We start from the raw sequence: 22,792 nt of genomic DNA on the forward strand, positions 1-22,792 counted from the left end.
AAAATGAATAATAGACTATGACTGTAGTAACTATGGTGAGATTCAAGTTAGAAAGGCACTGGAAGTGATAGGATGGCATGGTTTCAAATTTTCTTATTCCAACGCCCTCTATGGTAGATTGTTGTTATTCAAGTTATCCCGGTATATCTGATCTATTCTTTTTAATAATAATCAATAATTATATCTCAATTTTTTCATGATCTGATGAATTTAATAATATACAGTAGTCGACAGTAATTGGCTTGAGTTAACAAAAAGACTGCTTGAACTTGGAACATGAACTACCCATACATCGTATACCATCTTCTTATTCTTTTTCTTCTTCATGGTTGTAGCCAGTTATATTTCAATTACCAATAGATATTGACACTCTATGGAACCTCTCCGATAAATATGACTGGAACCATGAGTATTCATTCCTTCCCATTTACACCATAATATTTCAATTTGTGCAATAGAAGATCATGTTGAACATTATCAAAAGCTCCCGACAAGTCACAGAAAATACCCATAGCCTGTTCAGAGTTATCCCTAGCCTTAAGTGTACCCTGGTTAATTCCGAAAACAGCATCTGCCCTTTCTAAATCCAAACTGTGACTTGCAAAAAAGAGGATATTCAAAGAAATTATTGAACTGAGTATGAGAAGCCCGTTCAAAAACTTTCGAGAAAGATGAGAGCAGAGCTACTGGTCTATAATTAGCAACATCATTTTTATCCCCCTTCTTGGTTAGGTTAGGTTCTTTTTGTCGGTACTCTACAAAACGTATTTCTTGTAGGCTATTATTTCTTGTAAAATAATTTTTTTTCTGTATATTCTAATAGAATTTGTGTGTTTGTTTTTAGTCGTTCGCAGCGCACCGATTGGCGTACCGAGCGCAAGCTGAACTCGGAGACGTTTGGCGTGGCGTCGGCGCGACGCGGCAACTTCAGGGGCCGAGGCGGCTACTACGGGGGCGGCGGCAGGGGCGGCAACCAGGGCTACCACCGCGGGGGCGGCTACAACAACCGCAACTACAACAACAACCACAACTGGCAGCGCTACAACAACCGCAGTCTGCATCAGCCGTTGGCCGCCGGCAGTGGCGATCCAGGTAACTAACCAGAGGCCAGAGGCTAGAAGCAATACTGTGCGGTCGGGCTAGAAGCAGTACTTTATCGTAATGATTAAAAATACAGAGTGCGGCATCATAATTTCTTTTTTTCAAAACTTGATAAACCGCATTGCAAGTGTCAGAAAAGTTCTACTTTCAGAATGTAAGTTTGTATTTAAAGTTGAGTTTAATTTAGTTTTGAAGAGTGTATCATGGAGGTGACGTTCCCCACTCTGTACACAAGAGTAACTATTTCTAGTATTTGATATATCACCCTTTCAAGCATTTTAGTCGTAATTTTGGCAATTTCCACCTGTATGTTGTTCTTTGAATCTTAGAGGGTCCTAGGACGGTTCACATAGACACGGGATTTAAAAAAACCCACAGAAAAAATTACACGGGGGCAGCAAATTAGGAGATTGATCCGGTCATTGCAAATAATTGCATTTAATTGAGATAAGGCATTCTGGGAAGTGTTCTTTCCAAACAGCCTTTTTATAGACCATATCCATTTTGTATGGATGGGAATGAAGTTCTTTGTGAAGAATCATCCTCACAGAACGAAAGTATAGTCCAAGGGCAGACGTAGGCCTATATTTGTTTGCTGAACGCTAGCGAAATTGAAACTCTCACTGTCTATGTTTTCACGTGATCTAATGGAACTTTAGATCTTCGTTTTCTTGTACTAAATGTTTTTCTAAACGTAGTAATCCACGAAAAATTGATTTCCGGTCTAGAACACGGGCCAACGAGGCTAAATTGAACCGATTCTGGTAGGCGCGCTTTGCTGCAACCACTGACCAGTCATTCGGAACGAATGAACGCACACTCCTCGTTGTTCCATCGCATAACGGCGACTGACCCCTCCAGAGGGGCGTCACCCCTCTGGAAAGTGACTACTAGCACTCCGCTATGTCATCAACTAACTGAATAATCCGCATTTCAGAAAAGGAAATTATGAAGATGCCGCACTCACTCTGTATTACTTAATGTCTCTTCACACCTAGCTTAGCCTAGCTAGAAATACGTCTTCGGAAGACGTAGCCGTCCTATCTCGCAATGTTAAATCCACGCTATGCTGTTTTGAAATGGACAGATTGATTAACATTAGGAGATACGTCGTCTACGTCCTCCGAAGATATATTCCTACCTACGTATCGCTACGTGTGAAGAGACCTGTAGGGCCCCATTTCTCAGTATCATGAATGTTTCATTCACTTTCCAAAAATATAGTTTTGACTTCGTTATTTTTGGTGAATGTTCAACTTCATAAATTCTTGAACAAGAAAGAAGCATTAAGGTGCATTTTCGTTTATGCGTAAATTTCCGCAGTCAACAACGGCAAGCATTGTTGACATTCATATTGTCCAAATTTCAAATGTGCTAAAACAGCTGATCAAATAAATTTTCATTATTTGTCTTTATTATTAAAGAATTAAACATTTCTAATAATATCAACAATTACAACATGGAAGGAAGAAGACGCCCTGGTCGACCAAGACTGAGATGGATGGACTCAGTCACTGAAGATGCAAGGAGGCTTGGTGTAAGAAATTGGAGACGAGCTGCCATGGACAGAGTAGAATGGAGGCGATTGCTGGAGGAGGCCAAGATCCGTTTTGGATTGTAGAGCCGTGGATGATGATGATGAATAATATCAACATATTACCATTTGAAAGTTTAAAAAGTATAAGCTCAACCTGCCCCATTAAAACATAATTGGACATAATCTTTTAGGTTATGTAGACAAATTGAAATCTACCCAGTCTGAGATTCTCTCCCTGTCGTGGTCGACGACGGCATTTACGCACAAACGAAAACCAAGCTTTAGATGTTAGTTGAGTGTATATTTTATTTTGTATTGTACTGTAGTTGAGTGTCTGATTACCTCGACGTTGTCGTGCCTCGTGTTTCTCTGCATGTCTTTGGATTTCGGCCGATACCAGGTCAACTTGCAGGTCTCTGTGACCTGATATATGGTCATACATGTGGATAAAAAAACTAGATATTGTCCAACTTCAACCACAGATTTATTCAAAATCGAGATACCGGTTTCGGTTGTTACATCATTATCAATCTCTGGTAAACTTGCTAGTCATACTTGTGATTGTGTAATGGGACCCTAAGGACCCGCCGCACAGATAGAGATTCGCTATCTTATAGGTTTCTATATCCAAGATTATGCGATTTAGATTACAGATATAGTAACCCATGGGATTGCAGATCACTGTCTGTGTGGCTCTAAAGCTTTAAACTGACATAATAATCAACTCATTACGGACAAATTTCACTCTGCATAGTAATTTTTCATAGAGCTTGCAAAATGTTGAATTTATTTACATATACCTAGTGTCCCACGAAAGGTTTAATAGTCGAAGATCATAGATTCTACATGAAATTATCTACATGCAGTAAACAATTTTCAGTCAAATTTCTCATATCAACCTAAGTTTTCTAGATACCGATTTTTTGAAAAACTCAATAAGTATCAGTCAAAATCTAATTCAAATTTCCCTCTGAATAGTGATTTTTCGTAAAGCTTGCAACAGTTATTAACTGTATATTTCGCATGGTTACATAAATATTGCATTTATCTCTGAAATTTTGATTAAACATAGAGTGATGTGCCATCTGCAATCTCGTAGGTTTCTATGTTTATATACAGATCGCGATATCTAAATATCGCGAACGCTCACCTTGCGCTTTTTATCAGCTGGTTATATCTGCATCGGTATAGTGACAGTAAGATACAGATATAAATATCGGGGGACCGAGCTTCGCTCGGTAGTGTAAAAGCATAGAAAATTTGTAACGAAAGATTTAATTTATAGTTTATATATTCTTTCAGTCGTACAACTATTATTTACAGTATATGAGGAGGCACAACAGGCTTATGCTCAAAATTGTCCCTTTTCAAATGTATACTACATTCCAAATCAAAATCTAGGTTAAGCTACTATCACTCATCAAAATAACAATTTATTCACACTTCAAAAAACAAACACATCATCAATAATTACAAATAGATATACTGTGAATTCGATTTAGAATGATATACTATTGTTTTTCTGCTGGATTAGTCTTCTTGTGAGATCAGCTGAGGAATAACCCACACATGCACTCGCTCACTCACTTCCATTACGGCATCGACAGACGACAAAATTTCCAGCTGTTTTTCCAAGGACGTATTTATCCTTTTAATGTCCTTCAGCGAGTTTTTCCAGGATTGAGACCTAGTGCAATCGAGTTTTCATATCATAAACCTGCTTTGTAGCAAATTTCGTGAAAATCGTTAGAGCCGTTTTCAAGATCCGGTCACATACAGAAATATAAACATATAGACATCTAAACATATAAACAGAAATTGCTCGTTTAATAATATAGGATACAAAGTCAGTGTACAGACGTTGTCTTATCAACAGCTGATGAAGAGTGCAAGATGCGCGTTCGCGGCGCATAAGTTTGTACGTACCTTTAGATATCGTTGTTAACTTTGTGAACTGTGCTAACTCCAATTTGTTTTCTGTTGCAGCATAATCCAAACGAGCACGATCGAAGATATGAGAGTAATGGCTTTATAGGCGGCATGCAGACTGAGTAAAGAGTGTATTAGCAACGAAAAGAAGTGATTTTAAGTTTGAAAAGAACAGTGTTTTAGGCAGAGATCAGACAGAAAGAGACAGGACGAGTGTAGCAATATTCGACAACTTTCTCTCTCTCTCATAGGAATGTAAGGCAATTTGTGTTGGTAGTCACAGGGAGACTCTTGTGAGTGGATTTGGAAAGGATGGTATCCCTGAAGGGAAGAAGCTGGATTTCGCAATAGTAGCGTAAAATGAGAGAGTAGGTTGTTAACAAGAATGAAGGATTTTATTTTGTTTTAGTTCGTTTTTTTTATAAAAAATTAGGTGTGGAGTCTGTATGTCGTCGACAACCTTATCGAGGGGATAATGGTGTCTTGACTAGTTTTGGAAATGACTGTACAATGTATTTAGTATTTTTAATCAGAATTGGAGGGTTGAAGGATCGGGGAAACTAGTAACGCTGGAGAAGTTGTATGTCTTTTACTGCTCAGCTAGCAAAAAATGTTTGCTTGTGACAGAAAAAGAGTTTGGTACTTTTTTGTTTGTTGTTAGATACACTGAAGTTTTATTTTCTATCTGAGCAGTAAAACATACATTTTTAAACGTTTTAAACTGGTTTCCCCTATCGCTCAGCCCTGCAATTCTCACCATTAGAATGTTATCAGTGGGGTAAAACTGACAAGTCGAACATAAATTGAGAATTTATTGACAGCTTGAAGCGGTCTGTTGGGTAACCTCACACATGATATCATCTCTTTTCACTCTAGTTTTTAATTGTTAAGATTTCATTTATCAATGAATTTGAATGATTTTCTTTTTTTAACGATTCGACTTGCTAATTTTGGTTCTTATTTATTTTCCCATGTTAATGAGTTGATTAATTATTTTTGTTCAAGTTATTACCCCGCCCCCCTTCCACCACACTGTTATTACACAGATTATATCAATTTGATTGATATTATTGTAATTTTAATTTAAATTTCCAGAGAATTAAGATCCATCTACCACCTTTGAATATGTTTTAAGGCTATTGATGGATGCTATTTTCTTCTAGTAGACTTGTATATCGCATGTTTATTCAGTTGTGTAATAATTATTATGATCATTTATTTAAGTAGAAATGCAATTTTAATAATGTGTATTAAGCAACTGTTGAAATGAAATGAAATGGTGGCTAATAATTAAATATTTATTATCAGAATGAGAAAATAATACTCGAAGGGAGACTGACGACCAATTACTATCGGAAAAATGATTTTCCAAAAATCGGAAAAACTATTTTCAGTCCTGATACTACTGTAGTTGGCGAAAGGAAGTACTTTGCACAAATGTGATAATTTTATTATTAAAATAGATGTTATAACATGATGTGACATAAGGTTGCCAGTTAGCTAAACCTCGTTTTTATTTGATATAATAATAAAACATAGTAATTAATAAAATACTATTTATTCTAAGAAAACTATATTTATAAGAGTTGTTGATTTTATCGTTTCTTTTCTCGGCCGCATCTATCGAAAATGAAATTTATAATATATGATTTTGTACTTCCTATTTTTTGATTTAATAAAACTGCCATCATAAGCACGTGTACTTAATTCAATTCTTTCCATTGTCAGCATTTTTCATTGATAACATCAATGGGACACATTCAATCAATGCTGACAGGTTTTAAGTGAACCCACTATAATTCATCGATCCTCACTCATAGTAATAATTATGTTACAATCAGTAATAATGAATAATAATAAATATGTTACGAAAGCATAAGTAGATATCCCATGGTATAGGGCGTTTATGTCGCAACTTTTACTGTTATCCCAAGCCGATAGTTCACGTAGTTCTTTTCTATGCAGCTGTGTGACGCTGGTAGTCTCTCAAATTGTGCCGTTCATACACTATCACCTCAACAAAACAGTAAAAATTGACAGTAATCGGCTTGAGATAACAGTAAAAGTTGCGACATAAATTCCCTATACCATGGGATATCTACTTACGCTATTGTTTATCTATGCTACAGTCATGAATCCTATACTATTAAACAAGCAACTTCTGTTTAGATGTTTGTATTCTACCGGATCTCGAAAACTGTTCTAACGATTCTCACGAAATTCAGAACATAGTAGGTTTATAATATAAAGATTCGATTGCACTAGGTCTCATCCCTGGGAAAACTCGCTGAAGGACATTAAAAGGATAATTCATCCTTGGAAAAACAGATGATAATAAATTATTTCGTCGTCTGTTGGTGATGGAAGTGAGTGAGCGAGCTCATGCACTGCTTCCGTAAACAAAGCCGTAGTGCGTTCGTTTGACGTCAGCACAGGTAGGGCTCCTACACCAATATAAACTCTAGCTGATATAGATCAGCTGAAATCAACGAATTTTTATTGGTGTAAAAGCCCTACCTGTGCTGACGTCACACGAATGCATTACGGCTTTGTTTACGGAGATAGTGGTTCATGTGTGTGGGACTGTGTCAAAATTATGACTCAGCTGTTGAACTTTTGTAATTATTCAATCAGGTACTTAGTGCCGGTTGCAAAAAAGCCGGGCTATTTTCAATCCTGATTAATTCCAGTAGATCCATCTTTTTGAAATGGTCTTCTCTGATTTGGTTCACGTGAAGTTAATCAGGATTAAAATTTAACCGGCTTTTGTGCAACTGGGCCTTTGTGAGGGAAATTTTTGCATTCCTCTGGGAATTAATCTCAATTTACTGTGATTATATAGAACATTTCTGTATGAACTATGAATGTTATTATAATTTCTTCTTTCGTAATAAATTTTTTATGCTTTTGTACTCCATAGCGAAGCTCGGTACCCGATATTTACTCATTATCCAAACAAGTTACAAGTGTACCTCATCATACTAGACATAAATCACCTCTATTCCAACCTGTATCACTGGCACTGCTCTATTGTTAAGTCAACCTCTATCCATAGCCCTAATATCAACCAAATCTGTGAATTTGCATTTTTCATGAAATCCTTGAATAAAAAAACATGGATTTTTGCAAAATTGGTCAAAAATTAAAATCGCTCTAACTCTCAGGAATGATAGAGGAACAATAATTTTTCATCAAATTGGCGAAATTCACTCCTATTCTTGAGTTATAAACATTTGAAGATGAGTGATTTCTCTGATCTTTGAATGGAGGAAAGATTTCATGTTTCAGTGAATAACTCACCCTGTATTTTCGCGAAACGTCTCATATTATAGCACAACACTTATTAGGTCAACCTCTATCCATAGCCCGAATATCAACCAAATCTGGGAGATTTGCAGTTTTCATGAAATCCATGGATTTTTGCAAAATTGGTCAAAAATTGCAATCGCTCAAACTTTCACGAATAGATAGTACTTGACGAGATGAACAATAATATGACATCAAATTGGCGAAATTCACTCCTATTTTTCAGTTATAAACATTTGAAAATGAGTGATTTCTCTGATCTGTGAATAGAGGAAAGATTTCATGTTTTAGTGAATAACTCAGCATGTATTGTAGCGAAACGTCTCATATTATTGTACAACACTTGTTAGGAACATTGGTTCGATTTGCTTTGTTTGTCTAAAGTGAGATTCACTTTATAAATAAATAATTTATTTTTGTCAAAGAACAATTACAAAATTGCATTAAACAATGTCTGAGTATTTAAAAGAAACATTACATTAATAATTTGGGTGGAAATCCAAATTATTTTTATACTAACAGCATTATAGTTGATTGACAATCAGTGATTCTGTTTTCAATCAATTCTGAAGTTTAAAGTAAATCTCACAATAAAAAACAATTGAGGTCAAGCTATAGATCAAGTAGGTTTAGTTATTGTTCTACGCCTTCAAACTCAATGGATAGGCAACCATCAACACATAAAAGTGTTGAGTGTACCTCTTCTATGTTTCTCTGTTGCCCTGGTAGAATTCAGTATGACAAAAATCTTTGGAACAGGGAGTCAGAATACTTGAAGAGGTAGGTGGGTCGAAAGTGTACCTCTTCTATGTTTCTGTCGCCCTGGTAGAATTCAGTATGACAAAAATTTTTGGAACAGGGATTCAGAATACAAGAAGAGGTAGGTGGGTCGAGAGTGTGTACCTCTTCTATGTTTCTGTCGCCCTGGTAGAATTCAGTGTGCCAAAAATCTATGGAACAGGGGGAGTCAGAAATTCCAGGAGGTAGTAGGTAAGTAATTTTTAGCGCCTAGTCTCATTGGCAATTTACTCAACCCAGTAGTAAATTGGTCAGGATTGTTTCTGCCATGGTAGAATTCTAAAATTTCTTTTGAGCAAGATTTTTTCATCATATTAAAAATGAAATAAACTTACTCACTTCTAGGTTTAAGTTTTATCTAAAGTTTTTCTAGTGATCTTAAAAATCATTGTAATTTCTTTCTACACAAAACGGCATAATAACCAGTTGGTACAATCTATTTTTGAGAGGGTTCTGCTTTTTTAAATACAGTACATACAAAAATATGAGTTCAACTTGAGAAAACGCAATGAAACAATCATTTATCAAAACTCTTTATTGAAAAATACAATATTGATAAACTTTATAAAAATCATAGTATAAAATGCTAAGCTGGCTTTATAATTCATTGTATTTGAAAACATTTATACTCATTTTCAACGGGTAACAATACATAGTGTTGATGTGTAACAAAACTAATGCTATTTATAACTATTATTCTAAATTTATACATGAATATACTGAATTAATTTGATGGAATACAATTGAACAAAATTTTAATCAACTAAAAATGAAAACAATTTACTTGAAAATGAATACTGATAAGAAAATAGCAGGCAACATCAAAATATTTGATCATTAAATAAATTAATTAAACCAACAACAATATGTCAAGAAGTTTGAATACTTGAGGAATTGTTCACTTTTACTACTTTACCTATAATAATAGAAATGAGAAAAACAACAATGAATAAGTAATAAAGCTGGAATGAATAAACACAGTAATTGAACACCAGATATAATTATAGACTTTGAATATTTGAAGTTAAGTTAATTTTTCATGTTATAGGCATACTGTATTTCTTGAAAAACAATTATTTTAGAGGCACAGTTTGAATCATTACAGCATAAACAGTATGATCATAGAGAAACAATAGCATAACTTACGCTATTGTTTCTCTATGGTATAATCTAGTAAACTTCCCAATAAATTTTAATTATTCAAAGTAAAAGTATAGGTAGTTCTTTTTTCAAACATAAAATACGATATTTATGAAAAAATAACCCTTGGAATGTTTTGCTCAAATTTTATGAAAGAAATCTATTTTGGGATATTTTGGGATAATCTGTTTCACTTTCCAATGTTCAACGACAAAAAAGAGTAGATAAATCTATAAATAAATATAATGGAAGCCATAAAAGTAAGGAAGTATATTTAAATTAATAAAAACCTTGTTGATCTTCAAAATTGGAAGCAGATGAGTATGGAAATTAATTGGAAGTTTTATAATTAAGGTGGAAATTCCGTTTTTAACACTGAATAGCCTTACCTCATTAGGAATTCTTCGATTTTTTAAAAGTAGGTACTTCCTTGTTGATCTTCAAAATTGGAAGCAGATGAATATGGAAATTAATTGAAAGTTTGATAATTAAGGTGAAAATTCCGTTTTTAACACTGAATAGCCTTTTACTTCATTAGGAATTCTTCGATTTTTTAAAAGTAGGTACTTTCTTATTATGTTACTGGTTACTCAAAATTGAATTACATTACTTTCAATAATAGCATTCACATCAGTAATCACAGTTCAACATATTATTTCTCATAATAGATAAAAGTATCATAGAATTCTTAAAATGGGAATACATTACTAACTACATTTGGCTGATCTTTCACTGTATTAAAATATACAACCACATCTAGATATTTAAAATCAAATGCGAGTTCCACACAGGCGATATTTAGCTCACAGATAAGAACTTGAATCTTTATAAATCTCAATACACTAAGAAAACTAAAATCTAACTAAATACTATTAATTTGTATTATGTAATAACTTGTTCGTCAGATCAGTACAAAAATACAAGTGAGGAAGCTGTAATAACGTAGGAAGTAAAAATATGGAAAATTCTTTGTAGTACAAACAGTCTTATGATAATATTGTTCTCTTCAGACCTTGGAACGTAAACTTGGTACCGTACTTGAAAACAAACAAAATTGGGTTGCTGCAGATGTCAGCTTCCATTTTCATCGTCTTAAAACTAGTAGCAAAATTTAAAATTGTGCAGTTTAACTTTGACCGTCTCCAACAGACAATACTTTCTGGCTGTGTTCGACAAATTCCTGAAAAAATTGAAACAAAAAACAGTTTAGTACAAATACTTGCAATGAAAGACATATATTTATTATAGGACGAGGTTATTGTCGTTGTAGTTTTTATTATAGAACAAATTATATTACAATACATAACATAGGATTATATTAGAGTGGAGTTCATTATTTATTATTATTCATTTATTCACATGCAAATACAATGCAGGTAAAAACAACAGACATTTGCACAAAACTGCTTCAAACCTTAATTTGGAGTACACGGTATTCAAAGTAAATAATAGTTTCCATAGTTGTAAACTATGTGTAGAATTCATTAGGATATTTCAATTCATACCCTAGATTCAATGTTATAAATTGAAATAAATTCTAATAAAATGACAATCCTTGTCCTTCGATTCCGAAATAGTATTGAAACTATTGCTAACTAGGAGGTAACCCGTGCTCTGCAAGGGTCTAATTGACAAACTGCAAACTTGACCTACTGGAATCTTGAAGAATTAAAATAGGTCTATAACCATCATCGGTAAATTAAGAATCTATATGCCAAATTTCAAGTTAATCAGTTCAGTAGTTCAGACGTGATGCGTCAATCGAGAATTTCCTATCCTGTAAGTGTATAATCCAGTTCTTTACTTTATTATTTACTAGCAGGTAACACGTGCTTCGCAAGGGTACATTTTAAAACTTGACAAACTGAAAACTTGATGTACTGAAATCTTGAAGAATTTGAAATAGGTCTATAACCATCTTCGGTAAATTAAGAATCTATAGAATCTATATCTTATGCAAAATTTCAAATTAATCAGTCCAGTAGTTCAGACGTGATGCATCATTCAAGAATTTCCTATCCCGTACGTGTATAAGCCAGTTCATAAGCCAGATAGAAAGATGATTCCCACATAAGTAAGTGGCTTATACGCGAGTAATAAGGTGAGGGATTATACAAAACTAATGCCCGGAATAGCGGGAATCGAACCCAAGCCCGGAGTTGTTTCTATATTATAGAATGCTGCTACTTTTAGCTACAAATTATTTACTTATTTATTCATAGACAATAGATAATTACTCCACTTCACCCAACTACCATATTAAATGGATTCTTTCCCACTAGTATAGAGAAATTCACTTCTGTCAACATTTCTTATAGCTAACCCATAATAAGAAACATCAATACTCCCATTCAACTGAGAGTCTGAGTAAATGTCCAATACTATATAGTGAGGTCCACGTTATAATGGCAGTGTTTGTTTAGCAATTGTATTGCTATCCCTGTCTATCATTCAACAAAGCGGATAGCGCTATCTCTTTCTCGCTTTGCTTTGTTGCTAGATCGTCATTTAATAATGTTGAATTAATAATTAATTAAGAAATATTTCATCTTAATTATGAAATTATTCAAAAATATAATTTTTCTACAACTGCGATAAAAAAAAGATTTTACATACTCAATTCTCCTCGTAAAACAGCTTATTTCTGAAGAGAATCTACTTTTTCGCTCGCTAACCATCCGCGCATGCGCAGTAGATTTTCTTTACGCTCGATAATCATTCGCGCATGCGCAGAAGAGTTTCTTTACGCTCCCTAGTCAGCTGATGGTAAGCAGCTCACCAAAAAGTCAGATCTTAACCTAAAAAGTCGGTAATTGTAACTCCGCCGATATAAGTAATTTAAAAGGTTTGGGCAGTTGGAGAAAAAATTTTGTATGTGATTCGCGCGTAATGCTTCTTTATCGCTCTTGCAAAATTATCACGCTCCGCTTCGCGTCGCGTGATAACTGTTTTGCGCGAGCGATAAAGTCGCGCATTACGCTCTTAATACATAAATAGCTATTCTTGTTTAATAAAATATAATTGGTTATTTTAAACGAGACTAGACAGTTGATATCACATCAATAAACAGCTACCGTCTATAGAAGGCATTGACAAGACGGAGGATTGGCAACGTTGATCTCCTATCTTCCTACACTACCATTATAACGTAGACCTCATACCTACCTATAGGTAGGCCAACAATGTTGGTTAGTCCAATAAAAGGATAATAATATCCTATAGTGAAGTCCACGTTATAATGGCAGTGTAGGAAGATAGAAGAAAAGGGTTGCCAGATCTCAGCCATGCCACCCAAACAGCTCATACTGGTATATCTGATAAATTTAACTGTTCATTATTGTTGAAAATAGCTAATCATATTTTATTTGTCAAGAAAATATATTTGTTAAAGATGTAATAATATTTTTTTATAACTGAGATTAACTATTTTGTCAATTAGTTGAATTTCTACATTGTTGATAAACGATGTGACAACATCGCAATGCGTGAAAGAGATAGCGCCATCTGCTTTGTTGAACGATAGACAAGGATAGCAACACCATTGCAAATCACACACTGCTATTATAACGTGGACCTCATTATAGTAAGGGGTAAAAGTAATTTTATAGGGAGCGAAATAAACGCAAAAAAGCTTTACAAATTAAAATTCAGTTGAAATGAACTCAGAGAGCTGCATGAAGCCACAAACAGAGCTGTAAACTGGTTAAAGCAGCTAATAATATAATTATGAGTGACTCACAATTGAAGAAGAACTGAATATTTTTATTTTTAGGCTAGACATGAGACTGATATTTTATGTTTTGAAGACGAGAGTTTAAGACCTGATTTTTATTTCCTAAAAAAATGTTCAAGGCTGACGTTGGCATCAAAACCATACGAATAAAGCTCGGAACACATATAACCGCACCGAGCTTGTGCCGAGGTAGGGCCGAGCTACGTCCGTGACACGGTGATGGTGGTAGGAGAACACACATATCCGTGCGACAGCCGAGCGGCAGCAGTGTCTCAGTTCTCTAGTGCTACTGTGCTCTGATTTCTGAATGTGTTCAACTATTATTAATAATATAACACTATTAAAGCTTGTTATATCTGATTTAAATTTTTTTTTAAATTTTAAACCAATTACCTGTAGACACAGAAGATGAGAATCATAGTGCTGGTATATATTTCGGTGCATAACAATAACACAATCAGTCATGTATCGGAAATATATATAAGCAATAAAATTGTTATCTTCTGCCTCATGTATCTAAACGTAATTGGTTTTAAATTTAAGATGTAAGACACAGTCAAGGGTTCCTCCTTATTTTATACTTTTTGTTGTTTATCTTATTATTTATTATATGATGCGTATCATACCTTTGGCTTGACTTATTATTTGGTTATATACTTTTTCTTTTGGTTAAACTTATTTTCCGTTCAACCATGTTTCTCATCACTTTGATCGTAAAAAACTGGAAAATTCCGTATTTCTTCAATAAGTTTTTCACTCTCTATGTTAAACGAGCCCGCACCGTCTCCGTCAAAAAGTAAACTGAACTAGTCGGTGACGGCGCGGGCACGGCTCGGGCAACAAACACGGTGACGTTGCTGACGCGGTGCGGTAGTATGTGTCCCTACACGTTTGAAAGCATTTGTTTTCTCACTCGCCGTAGTACGTCCGTCACACGGCCGTGCCGCAGCGCGGGCTCGGTGCGGATATGTGTGTCCCGGCCATAAATGAATGAAAGTTGAACCGTCAGTTAAAAGTTATAATAAATGAACCTTTACTTTCTAGCGAATATTTGAAATAGGCAAGCGCTGGAATTTGGCTAATAGCACGAGTGAAGGAGAAAGGAAAAATATATAAACATAAATGCCAGCAATACATAGAATAAATTTTGAACCACATGTAGGATATACATACTAATTCAGAATATATTTTATGAATAAAATTTTCCCAAAGTGGAATCTTCAGGATAGGTAGATAGGTAACTTGAAAGCCAAGCTAAATATCATGCTAATAAACGTGCTTATTATAGAAGAAATAAATTATTGGGAATCTAATGACATTCAAAATAATGAAACACTAAGGCCCGGTTGCACAAAAGCCGGTTGAATTTTAACCGTGATTAATTTCACGAGAACCAATCAGAGAAGGCTTTTTTTGAAACAACGGTTTCTCTGATTGGTTCTCGTGGAATCAATCACGATTAAAATTTAACCGAAGTACGTGCGACCGGCACTAATTTATTCATTCAATTATAGACTGAATATGATTTCTATAGGATGTCACATTTATTCTTATAATAATGTAAATAAATAAAGGTGGTAGTTGATATCTGGTGATTCATCATACTGAAGTTTTCTTCAATATCATGATTGCAAAGGCAATCATAAAATACTATTTTCTTAAAATAAAAAATATTCTGACAAGATTGTGGTAAAAGCCTCAAAGTATATGATTTTATGGGCTTGATGAGTTATCATAGATGCTGTCAACTAAGAAAAGTATTCATCAAATGCCAATGAATATTACTTGAAATAAATTTAAAAATTCGAGTCACTGTCAATGTTCTAGAACCGTCAGCTTGAAAATGTGACCGGTGTGGTCACGAAACCATGGTCCTCTACCACATAAAACTGTGTAGAATTTGACAACATATGTGTGTTTTTCTTTCAAAATAAATTTAATAAAATATATTGAATGATAATAATTATATATCAGAATGATCGCAATACCAGATCACTTTGGCTTCTGGCAAGAAGATTTTTCAGAGCTTTGATGTGTACAAATATAAAAAAATAATATAGCCTATATGGCCCGGTTTCAAGGACACTTATCAATCTAATGCATCATTGAACCTATAGATTCAATGGTCCATTATCTTTAATAAGAGTTCAGTATCCTAGAAACCTGACCAACAGTATTTAATCAATCAATCAATCATTCTTATTCGTATTGAGGTAAATTGCAGTGTAATTACTTTACTTTGTTCTATTGTGATACTTTATGTTTTATAATAATATAACTAATAAATAAGTGAAACATTCATTAAAAGAGGAATGCACCATTAAATTCCTAGTGCGAATAAAATAGAAAAATTTTATGGCATACCAGCGCTCAATTTCAATGATATGTTATCTGAAAAAGCAATTTATTTGGATTTGAATTACAATATTCTTGATATAACTATTTTAGTTATAATAATGTGAAATATTTCTTCTATATTTAGTTTTGAAGCATCTAAATTTGAAAACCTACTTTGTGAAAATACTTGAGGACTGAAAATTTTGAGAATTGAAGAACTACAAGAACCTATTTCAGACTATGTGTTATCTAAATTTGGGAAAGGAATAACACAAGGTTACGGTACCTTATTTTTCCTCTCCCTATCATTTTGATAATTGTATAAATGAATAAAGAATAATAAAGTACTTGAATACACATGTTGGAATCTAAATTTCTATACTGTGTGGAATTAATTAATTCAATCTAATTAGATTCTAATAATAACTGGCTGTAATTTCTATAATTAATGCAATAATTAATAACAAGACTACAGAATGCTAAAATAACAATAATACAATAATATCAATAAATAAGTATCAAAAATTCATTCTGTAGACAGAAAAAAATGCATAAATAAGACCAAGCAATGGATAGGGTAGGGTAAGGTGTTTTCATCCTACAAAAATAAGCATTTTAATAGGATATACTAATACATGACGAGAGAATATAAAATTTTAGAAAATAGGTACCAGGCAACCAGGCATTTAAAGAAGATAACGATCTCAGTTATAATACAGGAAATAAATAATAATAAAACTGTTCAAAATTATTGGAAGTTTTCAGTTTTCAGAGATTCATAAAACGCATAGTTTTCCATCATTCTTCTTCACGTTCTACTAATTGTTATTTCATGAACAATCCATATTATTTTAGTTATTTCCTGTAAAAAAACTACTCAAAGACGAGTCACTGTTTTTGAAACACATCGTACAGTATAACTACTCGTATAGAAAGAAATGCTTAACATCATGAAAGAAATATATACATGCACATTATATCAACAATGCTAGTAACTGTACTATTGTAGAAGTAAATCCTACAGAATGATAATGAATTATTAATGAGATATCAAAAAATGTAATTAATAATGTTGGCATGAAGCAAGGCATTTCAAATAAGCAGAGGCCATGTTTCTAGTTTGGAGTTATTGATAGAAAACATTTTTCTTTTTTAATCTGATGATCAAAATTGCAACAAATATTATTGAAAAAAAATTGATTTCTAAAATCATGAAAAGTGAGGAATGAAGTGTGTAGGAAATCAGTATTATGGTAGTTTATTTTGTTAATTTCAACACACCAATTTTTCGCCAACACAACACAGAATGTTCTCTGATGGGTTGATTGGATTGGTGTATCGACGGCAGCCAGACCTGATAACAGGGCTCACACTCACATTCTGGGACAACACGTCACGGTACGATAGGACAGAAAGCTTTATGTTTATTTAGGATTTTTTCTAGACATTTTAAATTGATAAATTATTTATTAATTTTGAGAAAACAAAAACAGGTCAATGTAACGTACTGAGTGCGAGGTCTACTGTTCACAGAACTACTAGTTAAAAGCTATTTATTAGCTACTCACATTTGTGGAGCGCTTCCGGACGCCATGTCCATCTTCAACACACTGTGCGCTCCACAAATATGAGTACAGCTGACTCATAAAAATTATGTTTTTTATAATATTGAAAATTTGTTTTTAATCATAAAAAACAGACTGCTATGTCGTAATTGAAGTATTGAAAAGTGATCATTGACAAGCAGTTCGTAATGGAAAGTGAAATTGAAGAGTAGAGTTAGATTTGTGTGTTTTTGTTTGTTTTGTGTGTTTTTATAAATTGAATAATTGCATTGAATTTGTTGAATTGCTGAACCATTGAATCAACAGATCTTGAAAATCAGTGTGAACATTTCATGTAGGCTTATAACGTTAAACATTTAAGAAAAGTATTTGATAAAAAATATGAATACAAGACGAGAAAATCTACAAGCTTACTAGGATATCTGTATCTAAGTTTTGTTGAGTTAGTTGAAATTAGTAATGATATTATTTTTCAAATCATATTAAATAGAGAATAAATTTGTTATTTACCATCAATCCCTTGCTCATGAAGTAGGGCTTGCTGATTCCGTCATTCATTTCACAGTCCTCACAGAAGCAAATAAAAATTGTATCAATGGTCATCTGAAACAAAATATTGGGAAATAAATGAACAATACAGTAATACACTATTTTTAGATCAAGATACAGGACTTGTTTCGTAAAGAATTGAAGAAACAAGAGATAAATAAACAATGTAAACAATATTTTCAGATCGATGTTCAGTAAATAATTGTAATGTGTCATGAATAATAAAGAACATTGAGAGATAATATAGTGAAGCAATATACATTATTATAAGTACAACGCCTCTCATGAGAAATTAGAATTTCCATACTATAGGGACTCTATTAAGTGAAATCCACGTTATAATGGCAGTGGAGAAAGATAGGAGAACAGCGTTGCTGAATCTCTACCTTGTCACTGCCCTCTATAGAGGATAGCTGAGCCGGTATATCTGCTGTAATACTAACGGTTCATTCTTGTTGAAAATAATCAATTATATTTTATTCCTCATTTTTATCAATGAATAAATAATATATTTTTCATAACTGAGATTGAATCTATTATTAATTAATTATATTTCTACATTATTAAAAAAACAATCTGGCAACGTTGCGGAGCTAGAGAAGGATAGTGCTATCTGCTTTGTCGAATGATAAACAAGGATGGCAACACCAGTGTTAATCAAATAGTGTCATTACAACGTGGGCCTCGCTATAGACAGGCATAGTAAACGTAATAACTTGAGCATGTACAAATGTGTGTTTGGGAATATAACTGAATATAAATGTGTGTTTGGCAATTGTATTTACGGAATATAGGGGATAATTGGAATGGTATTCACGGATTATAATCTTCATAATCATAAATGAAGAACAATAAAATTACTCTCACTCTATAATCTAAATACATCACAATGATGTATATATTGTGTGTGTTTGGAATAATAAATGAGATTGAATAAAAACGACTTGATATTGACCAATAATTTATCAATTTGATATACTAGTTTCGGTTGTTATACCTCTAGTTTACTAGATATAGATAATGGCGTAACAAACGAAACTAGTTTACTAGATATAGATATAATGGCTTAAACAAACGAAACTAGTTTACTAGATATAGATAATGCCGTAACAAACGAAACTAGTTTCTCAAATTGTTTGAATAAATTAGGTAGTGGTTTTGAAAATACCATTCGTTTACATTCGATATGCTTCACACTATCACCTTCATAACAACACAGATATTTAATAAACGAGAATTACTGATAACAAAATTCATCAACTCACCCATTAAGCTAATCAAAGTAAATTAATCCAATCAGACTCTATAATTAGATTTTAAAAATAACTTACCTCATAAACAGTCATGAAGCAGTGTGAAACAAGGTATGCGAAAATACCCACGAGTGTCAGAGGGACCCACATGTGTTGGACTCCATCTTTCTGTAAAACAAATTTAAAATCGGTTACAAAAACAAAGTGTATTGAACGAAATAATAAACTCAATCGTTTTTTGATCCACGTTGAATAGATTTATTCAAAAAGTGTAGTTTTAAATATTTCTTATACATATTACAGCTTAAATGAAATTATTGCCAATAAATAATATCTCAATCGTTATCTTAGTTGAATGGTTTTATTCGAACAAAAGCTGCTCAAGGCATATCATCAGTTGTATATAACATCTATTTACTTCAAAACCCTACTTTCCAATGAATTTCTTCTCTGTTGGGCAGAAAAAGAATACCATTGGTTCTAAATGAAAATAGAAATCTGAGAAACCTTTTTAAAATGATTTAGTCACGACATGTTTCGGCCATTATCAAGAATGAAAAAGCCAATTTGATACTATTGGTTAATGCGAGACTGTTCACGCATGATCATTCTTCCGATGTGAACACTCCAGTAAGAATCAATATGGGTTTGTTTTCATGTCCAATAGAGCAGAAATTCAAAGGAAAGTAGCGCGTTCTTATTTCATACAACAGAGTTGAATTTATAGAAAGCATATTCTCAATCCAAAACCTAAACCTGATCGCTCAATTTTCACGACAGTATTTACGTGTTGTAGGTTCGTGGAGCATTTCACAGCTTTTACAACACATGTAAAGTTCTAATACTTAGATCTATATCTTAATTATTTATTATTAATACTAGATCTTAGAAAGTGAATGAGGAAATTTCATATAGACCGTGAGTTATAACATGAACCTCAATCCCTCAAACGGTAGCGTGATAGGGGTGGGGGTGACAATGTCTCTCTCATACATCTTCCCCTCTCACTCTGCATTCATAAGGCCAGTATATAAAATGTTTAAAGTGATGGAGCCGGCTGCCGAGAACAAATTAACCAAACTCTTCCCCCACCCTGAAAAAAATACATAGTTGAGTCTCATGTGGTGGGAGTCGAAGGTTCAAGTTATAACTCACGGCCTATACTACATTACATACACCAAACAAGGATATAGTTTCAAGACTTTAGAACTTCAATAATAGATACCTATCATTAGGTACTGTTGAAAAACTATTTCCTTGTAAAAATTAGTCATAGAGCTTCAATAATCGTTTATTCATTAACCTATTAATTCAGTAAATTGCAACATCTATAAGATAATTTGTTATTCAATCCATCTGGATTCAAATCTATAAGCACTGTTTGCATTGGAAATTGGACACGAATTTAGTAAGTGAAAGAAGCATTATCTCCTTTTTGGACTAGTATATGAATAAAAACTCGGGTTATTGAGGAACAGTTTTGGGCTGTGCCTGTTGAATCAATAAATTAATAATACATTAACTTAATTGTAATAGATGAATTGAATTAAATGAAGAATTGAATGTAGTAAATGAATTGATATTCATGTCTTTCATGCAATGTGTGTTGACGGTAGATTATTTTTCGAGTTACCTCAATAAAGAATGTTCCAATGAGAAGGGTGATGGCGACCACGAAAACCTTTCCCAAAAACAGAATGAAATCTCCGACCGAGTTGATAGCTGCTACTCTCAACACGTTTGTCACAAGCATTTTGAAAGCCTGCTGGCCTCCCGTGCAAAAGTTCACTCCGTAGATCGCTGCAAAACAATACAAATTAATAGGTCAATTCATCAATTCATTATTTTTATATTTGCAATAAACCATACTTTCTAACACTGGCTTACAATTCAGGCCAGGCCTGTTGTTCGTTCCTAATCATATTTATGATTTGCTATAATTGTATCCACAAATAAATAAATATTAGAATAACTAAAATAATTCCACAATTCATTTTATATTTGCAATAATCCATATTTTCCAACACTAGATTGAAATTTATTGATTCATTTTACATTTGCAATAGCCTCTATTTTCTATTTACTGGGTTACAATTCATCAATTCATTCATATTTGCAATAAACCATATTTTTTAATGAAAAAAGGATAGCAACACCAATATTAATCAAGTGCTGACTTTATAACGTTAACCTCACTGGGCAAGGGTGTAGGTGCCTAAAACGAAAACATGATCACTTTTCATTACTTAAATTACGACATACCAGTTTAATTTTTATTAGTAAGTAAGTAACTATTGGAAGTTATTAAATTCTACTCACTAAAACCATAAAAACGTTTATGATGAAAGATCACTTATAATCATAAAAATAAGACTTCTATGTCGTAATCTCGTGATAAAAGAAATAAAAAGTGATCATTAACAAGCAGTTCGTAATGGAAAGTGAAATTGATGGAAACTTTATGTCGTGAGACTCACGAACCATACGGCTCAACTTCCCAGGTCCCGGGTTCCAACTCATCTCAGTATCTCTTGAAATGGTCAAAATAGCCACTAGATGAACCGAGATCTCGACGAAATGACACCCTCCCAATGAAAGCTTCTCAGTACATCAATGAATTGTCAAAATAGGCTCTAGATGAACTGAGATCTGCACAAATTGATACCCTCCCAATGAAAGCTTAACAGTATCTCAAGAAATGATCAAATAGGCACTTGATGAACTGAGATCTAGAAAGACCCTCCCAATGCTGCCAGTTTTACTTGAACCGCACCACACTCACCAATCTCAATGTAGGCGTTTCGGGTGAGGAAGGCTAGACACTTCTCGAAGATGTAGAGACAACACTGACAGGCCTTGAAGACGCAGCGGCTAACCTCGTTGGTCTGACCCTTCACCTGTTTCTCGACGAACTTGAGGATGGTGCGGATAAACTGGATGACGGCAATCAGGAAGGAACCCAGTGCAATGGAGCCCAGATGGTAGTTCACCATGTTGGAGTAGCTAGTGCTGATAGGCGAGCTCAGGGTGCTCTTGTCTCTGGAAACATTAAATTAAAAAATCATGTTTTTGGACTCAGGGGACCTTGAAACGTATAGAAAACTTGAATTTGGGGTACCTTAATTTTTTTTTTGGAAAGCAATACTTTCCTTACCTATGGTAATAGGGAAAGGAAAGCAAAAACAACATTGTATATAAAGTGTGACTCATATGTATGGGAACCCTTCAATAAGTTGAAGACTGTTCTAGGTATAATACTGTAACTTTCAGGGTAAGTTATTGTAATGTGTCATGAATAATAAAGAACATTGAGAGATGATATAGTGAAGCAATATACATTATTATAAGTACAACGCCTCTCATGAGAAATTAGAATTTCCATACTATAGGGACTCTATTAAGTGAAATCCACGTTATAATGGCAGTGGAGAAAGATAGGAGAACAGCGTTGCTGAATCTCTACCTTGTCACTGCCCTCTATAGAGGATAGCTGAGCCGGTATATCTGCTGTAATACTAACGGTTCATTCTTGTTGAAAATAATC

At 33.7% G+C, this 22,792-nt stretch overlaps 2 protein-coding genes across 2 annotated transcripts in view; one reads left to right on the forward strand and one right to left on the reverse strand.

Annotated features, from left to right (window-relative positions):
• LOC111046493 (protein LSM14 homolog B) overlaps positions 1-6,263 on the forward strand; it is a 30,364-nt gene extending 24,101 nt beyond the window's left edge. The window contains exons 10-11 of the mRNA XM_039429373.1: positions 845-1,092; positions 4,625-6,263. Coding sequence (XP_039285307.1) covers positions 845-1,092; positions 4,625-4,629 — 253 coding nt within the window. The 3' untranslated portion in view covers positions 4,630-6,263. The remainder of the gene's footprint in view (positions 1-844; positions 1,093-4,624) is intronic.
• A 2,928-nt stretch (positions 6,264-9,191) lies between these two features.
• The window catches only part of LOC111046492 (choline transporter-like protein 1), a 103,162-nt gene continuing 89,561 nt past the window's right edge, over positions 9,192-22,792 (reverse strand). The window contains exons 16-17 of the mRNA XM_022332053.2: positions 17,957-18,049; positions 9,192-10,991 (exon numbers count right to left, since the gene is read on the reverse strand). Of these exons, the coding sequence (XP_022187745.2) occupies positions 10,938-10,991; positions 17,957-18,049 (147 nt within the window). The 3' untranslated portion in view covers positions 9,192-10,937. The remainder of the gene's footprint in view (positions 10,992-17,956; positions 18,050-22,792) is intronic.

This window comes from Nilaparvata lugens, chromosome 5, assembly GCF_014356525.2.
Source record: "Nilaparvata lugens isolate BPH chromosome 5, ASM1435652v1, whole genome shotgun sequence".
NCBI classification, from domain to species: Eukaryota; Metazoa; Arthropoda; class Insecta; order Hemiptera; family Delphacidae; genus Nilaparvata; species Nilaparvata lugens.